The sequence below is a fragment of the Medicago sativa genome, chromosome 1 (genome assembly GCF_051527215.1).
Source record: "Medicago sativa cultivar Bolivia chromosome 1, Bolivia_mono, whole genome shotgun sequence".
Taxonomy (NCBI): domain Eukaryota; kingdom Viridiplantae; phylum Streptophyta; class Magnoliopsida; order Fabales; family Fabaceae; genus Medicago; species Medicago sativa.
Window position 1 is genome coordinate 69,976,892 of NC_140749.1, and position 10,820 is coordinate 69,987,711.

General features: G+C 31.0%; 1 protein-coding gene across 1 annotated transcript; it reads right to left on the reverse strand.

Moving 5' to 3' along the window:
- Nucleotides 1-9,992: 9,992 nt before the first annotated feature.
- LOC146956875 (MADS-box transcription factor PHERES 2-like) lies at nt 9,993-10,400 on the reverse strand. Its single transcript, XM_085749792.1, has one exon. The coding sequence runs from the start codon at nt 10,398-10,400 to the stop codon at nt 9,993-9,995; it is 408 nt and encodes a 135-aa protein (XP_085605918.1).
- Nucleotides 10,401-10,820: the final 420 nt, after the last annotated feature.

Here is a 10,820-nt window from a genome sequence, read left to right on the forward strand (position 1 = left end):
GCTAGAATATGCATGTTTAGATGTATGTTTAGGATTGTATGCTTTAGATGTATGTTTAGGCTTTAGACTTAGAAAAAACCAATTTTCCAAAAAAACTTGAACAACATCACTCAAACTATTTTCTTAATAAACCTTGGGGTCCAAAACCCCATTGAATTTTCCTTTTATTTTCTTAATCAAAAATCCAATGAAAATAATCATACTTAGACCATATTTTGCAAATGACTAATTCCACCTCACAATTTCATAATCTCATGCCCTTGAGGCCTCTTTCTATTCTTCAAATTCCATTTTCAAACTTAAAATCAACCAACAAAAACAAACACATTTTTGAGAGAGAACTACGGTGGATTTGATCCCTTAATCGGGTACGTAGGCAAGGAACAAAATTCCTTCAATTCAACTAAAATAAAAATTCAAAAACATTCTTCTCCCTCCAATTCTTCACTTAGTAATTCTTAGATGTAAATATCATTTCAAAATAGCATTTAAAAATAAAGCGCGCGCGTAGAAATTAAAGACGGTTCCTATAGGTTACTATAGTCGTTATGGGTGCCTAACACCTTCCCGTAGCGAAAACAACTCCCGGACCTCGATTCTCAAGGGTTTTGCTTACTTTTTCCCTTCCCAAGAAAAAATAAGATATCACCGGTTTAAAAGGTTCAAACGTAATCAATGTTTGACACCCGAAAACCAAGATAAAACAATGTAGTATAAGATAAACTATATGTGTTCGTTCGTTGTATAATTAATATTCTGAAAAAGATTAAGAAAGCTTTCAAGAGAGTGAGTGGAAAAAGGCTAAATAGTTGTAACTATGTTCTAGAAATGGAAAGGAAGGATGCCAAAGAAATATGTTTTCGCTGCCAATAGTTAAATTCAAATTCAAATGATTCTTTTACTAAAGAGGTGGATAACATTTTCATCAATTTTTGTTGCTTTGGGTGGAAATCTTTGGAAACTATGTGTTGTTTAGCTTATCTTGGACTTCAAGATTCCTGTGTAACTCATCATCATCTTTCTCTCCAGATGCTAGATGACAGCAGGTAAAGCAAATAGTTGTCTGATAAAATGATATGGTCACAAACATTGTTGTCAAAATCCCGATTTAAATCCTAAAATCCAAGATTTTGCGACTTTCTTCACCTTCAACGACTCAAATCCATAGTAGAATTCCAAAATAGGCAAAATTCATCGATTTTGATTGCGATTTTACGATTTCTTATAAACTAAGTCATTTATGACTATATACCATTTATAACATATATTTAGTATTCTTTTTTTTTTTTTTTTGGTAAACTCCATCGATTTTGATTGCATTTTTACGATTTCTTATATCGATTCTACAAAAGTAGTTGAGTAAAATCCTTCGATTTTGGTTGCGATTTTGCTCTTCTCTTTCGACCTGAAGCAAAATCTCGATTTTAACAATCTTGCTCACAAATATACTCACAAATACTCTAAAATCCCTTAAGAACAAAATATAGTTCCTCTTCCAATGTGGGAGTCACTCCTTATTCAGTATGTTTTTAACCATGAACTCGATCTTTAGTTGAGTGCTATCTATAATTATGGAACTATATTATGTTAAAATGTTAATATCTTTAGATATTTATGTAACAGCTCTATTGGAAAAGAAGAAAAAACAATCAATGTTATATTTTAGTTTTCCTTAAGTTTATTAACCATTGAATATTTACTGAGCTCAAATTAGGAGGAACTCTTCACGTGAATCAAGTCGGCAAAGACAATATAATCAATTTATTGCATGAAGATAAACAAATAAGGTCCTTGTTTTATTTAAGACGACAAATAAAATCCTTGATCCTTAAATCTGAATTAAAACAAGACAAAAACACCGAAAGCATATCATGAGACAAGAGTGAGTACTGTGTCTGTGTCATCCAATATACACACATAAGGAGAGCTGCAAAAGGTATGGTCCTATGTCCTATGTTAAGGTGATAATTAATTAACGTATGCGACGCCGACATAAAACTTTTTTGGAGCACTATAAAATTAAAGCATGAAAGCAATTGGGGGCATAAAGTTTTAGGTAGATATGTATGGATGATCTGATCAGTCAACAAACGGGTACTAGAATACACATGCAATCCATATCATGGATTTTGTTAACAAAAGGACTAAAAACCAGCATTATGGGTCCCTCATATGTTTTCATTATCATCAAGATCAAAAATTGCTTGGCTGATAATCTACTATGGTAGATTAAGACTAAATGGTATACATAGCTTAGTTACTGGATTATTGTAAAAGACTAAGGGTATATATTATGGGTATATATTAGTTTTATTTTGACATCTAATTTTACCACTAAATTGTACAAAAGTTAATATTTTAATCTCATTTAAAAAAAAAAGTTCTTCAGAGAGCCCAAACACATGTATAAAAAAAGTTCTTCAGAGAGCCCAAACACATCACATTTTTTTTTTGAAAGAAAGAACCTTATAGCATTTCATTAATAATAATAGTTTCAATACAATGTGGGATAACATAATAAATCATGGGACTAGCTAAGGATGTGGCTTCTCTTGCAAGGGCATGAGCCGCCGCATTCGCTTGTCGCCTAATAAACTCTTCCCGGGAGTTTGTAAAGGACCCAAACACATCACATGTATGCTAGTATTATGATAATTCATACATGTATCCAAATATTCAAATCCAAAGTATGCTAGTATTATGATAATTATGATAGTATAACAAATTACTAGCATACATGTATTATGATAGTATAACAATTATGAAAAAAAAAAGTTCTTCAGAGAGCCCAAACACATGTATAAGAAAAGTTCTTCAGAGAGCCCAAACACATCACATGTATGCTAGTATTATGATAATTCATACATGTATCCAAATATTCAAATCCAAAGTATGCTAGTATTATGATAATTATGATAGTATAACAATTATGATAATTATGATAGTATAACAAATAATAAATAATATTTGGACAACAAAGTATAACAATAATGATAGTATAAATATTTGGACAACAAAGTATAACAATAATGATAGTATAACAAATAACAAAATAATATTTGGATAACAAATAATATTTGGAAATTTTGGAAATATTTGGAAGCTATTGAATAACTTATTTAATGAAGGTGTTTAAGCATATTTATATATTTCATTGTCAAGTGACCTTAGCAATGTGGGACTTGATCCCAACTTCAATAGTTATGATAGTCAACTGACCTTGCTAATTAATGTGAGATTTAAATCCAACTTCAATATAATTATAATAGTGAATTTTCATTTGATACATGTCTATAGTTGTTTAGAGTGTGTCCCTTTAAACTCTTATATAGTACAATATATAATAAAAATGTTTAATTGAATCCCCATAAGCCAATAGTTTTACTTACATATATCGCACTATAAACAAATTTTCTAGCTTTTGCAAGAATGCTTACATACATGTCTGTCAAATTTTTTTTTTGAAAGGAAATATATGTCTGTCAATTATTCACATATATACTCGAAAAATGTTAGTCTAAAACAAGTAACATTATGCTTTCTAAAAAGTTTATTTCATTTGTTGCTAACGGGTGATCCACTTTGGGATAAAGCAGAAATAATGAAGAAGCAACGTTCAAGAAATAATAGTGATCTGAAAATGAAATCAAAAGGAAACATCGTGTCATAAACTTTATCCATAAATAATAATAATATGATTAATTAATCCCCTAAAGCCAGAGTGCTTTATTATAGAAAGGAACACTATGTTGCATTTAGTGTCCTTGGCCATTAAAAATTAAATGCGCATCACTATTAATCTTCTACAATCCCTTCATTTTAGGGATTCTAACTTGTCAAGGGTCCCTATCAAACACTATGCTCTTAAAACTTTTTTACCGCCACTAAGTGCATGTTTGTATGTAAGATCATTGCTATATCTCTAGAGAAATTTCATCTCGAACCAATCACGAACAGTTTCTGGCCAATTAAAATTGTTTCTAGCTGGAAATCAGGGAGGGAAGTTGTTCAAGTTAGGAAAGGTATTTATAAAATACACACTCGTGAAACTCTCGCGAGGCTATGCTTTGCTGTATTTATCAATTTCCTTGTATGTAATTTTTTGGTCGGAAACAATGGTCGGAATTACCTATATTGACAATGAGTTTGGCTCGATCACTATGTTATGCTTCGAAATTTTGACAAAATCATGGTACTCCTGTAGTTTCGTCAAATTTTCCGTAATTTCAAACATGAACTTATCAATTAATTAATTACAATATACAAGCTTCAAGCCACACAAACAGAAATAATAAAAGTCACCATCTTTACCCACACAAAATTGAATGCCAATGCAAGATTCCTATCTTTCTTTCATAATAACATAGTTGATATGGATGACACAAAAAGGGAAAAAAATGTGGGCCAAAATTGCTTGAATTGGTCCCCTATTTTCTCTACCCAATCAAGCATATTGGTTTTGGACAAATTTGGCAGCATGGCAATCTAGCTGTCCTTTTGGTTGGCAGATATCATATAGCCACTTGCTACTTATAGAATGCAAGTGAATGCACAATCTAATATATATGATATCATATCAGACATATATGATTATACAATAGCCATAGACCATAGTGATCAGTTAGCTTCATGAAGTAGAAAAAAAGAAGCATATATGACACCTAAGAGGAGCTTACATGAAGAGGCAGAGAGTGTAGTACAGCCAAGGATGACTTGCCGGCCGGCGTTAGTGAAGGCAAAGGCAAATGATGATTCATGTTCATGCATGCATATTCTCCGGCCGGCAAGTTTTTCCTTGGCTATATTGGACTTTCTTCTTCTCATGTAAGTACCACAGTTAGGCCGGTTTAACCATTGAAGCAGGAAGCATTTCCTTATCTACATATGAGATAAGTGCAACTTTGTTGATGATTATACTAAGCCAAAGTAATTTGTTTGGTTTGAAAAAATATCTTGTTGTTTTCTTTTTCTATATTTACTTTTAATTATACAACAATCATGTTTTTTTACTCAATTTCCTTTTTATGTTTTTAAAGGAGACAATGTGAAAGCAATTCAAAGTTCAAACCACATTTAGATGATTTGATGAAAGTCTGAAATTGAGAGACAAAGTGAAGAGAATAAGCAAATTTATTTCTTACAGAATATAAGTGATTTCTTATATACATATATCAAGGTGTTTTTATGGTTTTTACATGTTGGAAATGCATATTTATCTGTGACCTGCCCATATAAACATGTCCAAATAGTATCCATGCATGCACATATAGGTCGAAATTATTATTTTTTCTTGTCAAATCCTTTATGCAAAATCAATCCATTAATGAAATTTGTGCAGTCATGGCATAGATTTTATGGATGCTTCAATGAATAGTACCGGTTCATAACTACTTGGATATTATAACACTTGTATTTGGCAATTAGAAAATGCTTCAAACATGAGCTAATTAATATTTGTACTTGGTTATTCCTTCAAAAGAAATATTTATACTTCGTTATGTTCAGAATCAGATATCTAAATTTAAGATTTCTGTCACTAGACCCACTACCTACCATATGTTTCACTTTTCAATATGGTTATGGATAGTATAAATATAAGGGCTAAATATTTTTTTTTTGACAAAAATAAAACGATATTCATTCATTCAAATCGATAGATTACATCAGATACAAACATTGCTAAAAATGTAAAGGGTGAATCTGCGAACAAACTCACAACACCCAAGTTAATAGCATAAAACAGCAAAATGCCTACAAATAATATGATAAAACCTAAGTCACCGAAATTCACATGCTTCCGGATCTTCAACGTTGACGCCCAAATCATTGGTTGAATTTGTAATTGACTGATGCCGATCTTTCAATAGGAAATAAACGAACACCGCGACAAGACGCGAAATCAAACGTCGCACAAGACGACGAACAACACAACGCCGCACTTAGACGACGAAATCACAAAAAAACACAAAAGAAAAAACTTGATATATGTGAAAACCACTTATTTAGATTGAAAGAAAAGAGAAAAAAGATGTCGAGGGGTGATTCTAGGTCAAAAATTGACCTAAAATCACCCATCCTCGATGAAAAATTTATAATTTTCACTGTCCATATATAAATATTATACTTTTCAATATGGTTATGGACTAAACTTAGAAATTTGTAATTTTACATGGACTAAAAAATATTTATCCTTAAATATAACTATAAAGTATGGCTATACTTTTGGGGTCCATACATTGGACCTATTGCAAAAAGAAAAAAGATAGATTTGACATGGTGCTGAATCAGCAAGGGAAAAAGTAAAGAAAAAACTGAAATCGAAACCTAGAGAAGTGTGTAGAAAAAAAAAATAGAAAACCGAAAATGAGAGAAAGTTTCTTTCTGCTATATGTAGCTGAGACAAAGGTGAGTGTATCAGCATTACTAAATGTGTGTTATTCATGTAAACATAAGAATTAATAATTAATTAATTGAATTGCAACTATATGTTTCAGAATATTATATTGCAGATTGAGACTCAAATTAATACACCAAATCACTTTCTCCCATTTTCTGCTTTCAGTTTTGTCTTCTCTCTTACCTGTCCTTAAGATAGTGGATAGTTTAATGGGTCATGTTAGAACTCTGTGCTTTAACTGCAGTTGTTGGTTAGTTAGCTGTTATACTCCATCCGGTCACATTTATAAGCAAAAAGTAACTTTTTAGGTTCATTCAATAACTAATGTATCTAACCTATATATAGACCGGATACATTTTTTATTGAATGAATCTAAAAAGTTACTTTTTGCTTATAAATGTGACCGGAGGGAGTAATAAACATGTATAAATAGAAAGTTCTATTTGGAGTAGACAATCAAATTAATTTTAACACAATGAATAACTTTCTAATCGTTGTGAATTAAAACTCAAATCACACTAATCAACTTACATGTGTGGAACAAGTATTAAAGACAACGAACAACTAAACATTTGAAGCAACAACAACCAACAATATAACTATCTATATCTAATCTAACAATAAATATAAATGAGTTTCTTAACGAGTTTGCATCAACAAACAAACAACAACCAACAACAAACAACCAATATCTGATATACTATTAATGAGTTTCATACAAAGAGATATAAAGGAGATTACAAGAAATAAGCTTCAACAAGTTCTCTATGACAACAACCTAATTTCTACTTATTTCTCAATTTTTTCTGATAAACAAGAGTTCTCAACGTAATTAGTTGGATGGTAATATTTTTTTTAACAGCAAAAAATAATTTTATTAATCAAGGATAGAAATAAGTACACATGGTACTATATTTCCACCAAGTATATGTAAGACTCTTACTATCTAAAAGAAATCCCAAAGTAATCAATATGGATTCATCTTTTGTATCATTATTTTTAGTTTGTATCAATAATGTAACAACTGCATTCATTTATTGAGTAAACATATTTACCATATAACGATTGCTATAATCAATCAGGTACTACGCATAGGCCAAAGAATCTTGTTAATTACAATCCTACAACATTAGGTTAATCTTGTCAAGACATATATATATATGTAGAAACAAAGGATAATGCTCGCTATTTCTTAACTTCGATACATTTGTCACAGCAACATTAGTTACATTTAGTGAATTGTTACTGTATCAGTATGCATGTAGGCCATAAATAAATCCAATTGTGGGGTTGATGTCATTTGGAGGTCTTCCAAAGAGAAGTTTAGCCAAGTGTGGTCTAGTATTTTTATCATTACTTAATTGCATAAAAATAACTTCTTCAAGATGCAAATTTGTTTGATTATGAACACATAATTTAATCAAACAAGCCCCATCGGGTATGCCAATTTGTTGTCATTGATTTTATATTATTAACATAGAAATCATCAACAAGTATAATGTTTTTTTTTTTTTTTGAAGAAGTTAAATTAGCCCACCTAAATTGAAGTAGAATGTTTAATTTGAGGTATTTACAAGTTAAATAGTAATATTCTACACGTGTTCAGCCCAAAACTGCAATTCTTATGTGTTGACTCAATTAATGCTCTCATGGTATTGACTTGGAACCTGGTGTGCTCCTCCTTGAGGTCTCAGGTTCGATTCTTTCCAGCACCAATTTAGGTGGACTAATTTAGCTTCTTAAAAAAAAAAAAATTAACAGCGGTAAAACTATCTTTGAATACCCAGGCAAGGGACATGGTATTTCTTAATCCATAAAAATGTATGATTTTGATGTGAAAAGCTTATGCACTACATTGAACTTAAAGTTTGAAAAGAATAAAAACATGCCAAGAAACGTAAAATGCAGAATGTAAAGCGTATGGAATTTGTACCAAAAAAAAAATAAAGCGTATGGAATTAAATTGATAAGAAAAATGAAGTGCTTGAAAAGTGAACTGCATAAATTATAAACGACTTGAATTTTAAAGTTATTTTTTTGAAGAAGTGAATTTTAAAGTTATTGAAAAGTAAATTGCAGAAATTTAAAGTGCAGGAAAAAATAAATTGTGTTAAAAGTAATTAACTTTAAAATAAACATGACAAGAAAATAAATAAATGGCATACTTAATGAAATGCAAATAATCGACAATTATTTTATTTGTTAGATGTAATTTGAGAAATGCATTAAGAAACCCTTATTACAATGCCTTCGACCCCTGTTTATAAACATAATTAGATTATTGTCGCTGACATGCATGTTTACCCCGTGTCTTAGGATAATAACTCTCGTAGAGGCTTCATTTCTATGCAGGTTCGGCTTCATTCGACACACATGTGTATGAATTTGTAGAATCTATGTTGTTGACAAGTTGTTTGTTATGTATGTCTTGTCACTCTTTATTTATATACACTAAGTCCACAAGCCTTCACCTTACATGCATTTGATTTATCCTTCACATTTTTATTTATAAAAATATAAATAATTTTTTCTTGCCTACAAACATAAACTAATATAGTCCTCGTGACCTAAGCTCAGTTGGTTGAGACAATACATAATATATGCAAGGTTCGGGGTATCCGTTTAAAAAAAAGCCGTCTCATTTATCATGCAATTTCAACTTCATTTATGGATGAGTTCCCATTTGGATGAAAAACTAGAAATTGGTGTGAATTGTAGATGTCTAGCTCATCGAGGAGGGGCAATTTTAGGTCATTTTTTGACTTAGAATCACCCATCTGCATCTTTTTACACGTTCTTTCAATTTATATAAATGGTTTTCATACATATCAAGTTTTTCATTCTGTGTGTTTTGTGATTTCGTCGTTTGAGTACGACGTTGTGTTGTTTGTCGTTTTATGCGACGTTTGATTTCACGTCTTGTTGCGATGTTCGTTTGGGACCTATTGAAAGATCAATTTCAGTCAAATTACAGATTCAATCAATGATTTGGACGTTGACGTTGCAGATCCGGAAGCATGAGTATTTCGGCGACTTAGAATTTATCATATTAATCGTAGGTATTTTGTCGTTGTATACTATTAACTTAGGTGTTGTGAGTTTATTCCCAGATTCACCCTTTACGTTTTTAGTGATGTTGAAAATGTTACGGTATCTGATGTACACTCAATTTGAAAGAATGAATATCGTTTTGTTTTTGTCAAAAAAACAAAGATAGATAACATTTCAACAAACGAGTAAAGAAACGCGGAAAAATATCTTGTGAGACGTTGAACAAAACTCTGAATCAAACTCTTATAAGATTTCTGATTTGTTTGAGATGAAAGTGATAAGCTTAAACGAAATGGAAGATTAATTACATGCCTAATACCAAACCAGATTTAGGATTGATTCTTTATCAACAAGAAAAATTGATGATGTCAGATAAAGTATTGGAGTGCGATGTACCAAAAAAAAAAGTATTGGAGTGCGCAAAATTAAACATGCGAAAATTGTTGATATATAATAACTTTTATTTTGACAAGTTTATTTTTTATTAGAAATTTATGATTGAAATAACATCAATCAAAATCACAACATAAAGTTTAAGACAACATCAATTTGATAAATTGAGTGCAGCAACCTTGTCATCAATTACCTTCTTAAGTTCAAGAATCATAAGAAGGTCCAGCTTCTTCTCATGATTGTCTTGTTTCAGCCTTTTCAGGTTTTCCTTGGCTTCAGTAATCTTCTGCAAAAGAAGACTTTCTTCGTTCATATCATTTGTCTCAGCTATCATTGATGAATTTTGGTAGCTCTTAAGACCTTGTTTGGCACCCTCTAGATCTGGCCACACCTCTGTTTTGGAATTAAAAGGATTGGAAATTACAACAAAAGCTGAAATACCACAAAGAATAGTGAGTTCTCTCACCTTCTCAAAGAGAGCCTTCTTTCTCCGCATGTAGGCAGCTTTCCTTGCTAAATATTTGGAGATAAAGGCAAGTTTCACCCTACTCCTAGCCATGGCCTTGCAATGCAATTGCAAGGAAATGAATGAGGAATCAATTTTTTTTTTTGCTTTATTTTGCTTATGCCTTATGGCTTTTATAAAGAGTAATACCTATTATTTTATTAATTTTAATATTTAATAATAATTATAAAAAAGGAGCTTAAATGTGAAAAGAAATATAATAAAAGTATATTATGGTCAAATATATTATTAAATAATTTAAGATTGAAAAAAATAATGATTAATCAAGGTCAATATTGATTATTATGGTCAACGTTTTTAAAACATAATTTAATGAGTCAAATGAATTTTTTATTATTCATATTATTTAATAATACCCCCCAAATTGCTCTTCTCCTATCCACAATTGCTCTCTCCCATACAAACCGACGAAAATACCCTCCACGCGACTCTGAGTTACAACCTGAGGGTTGT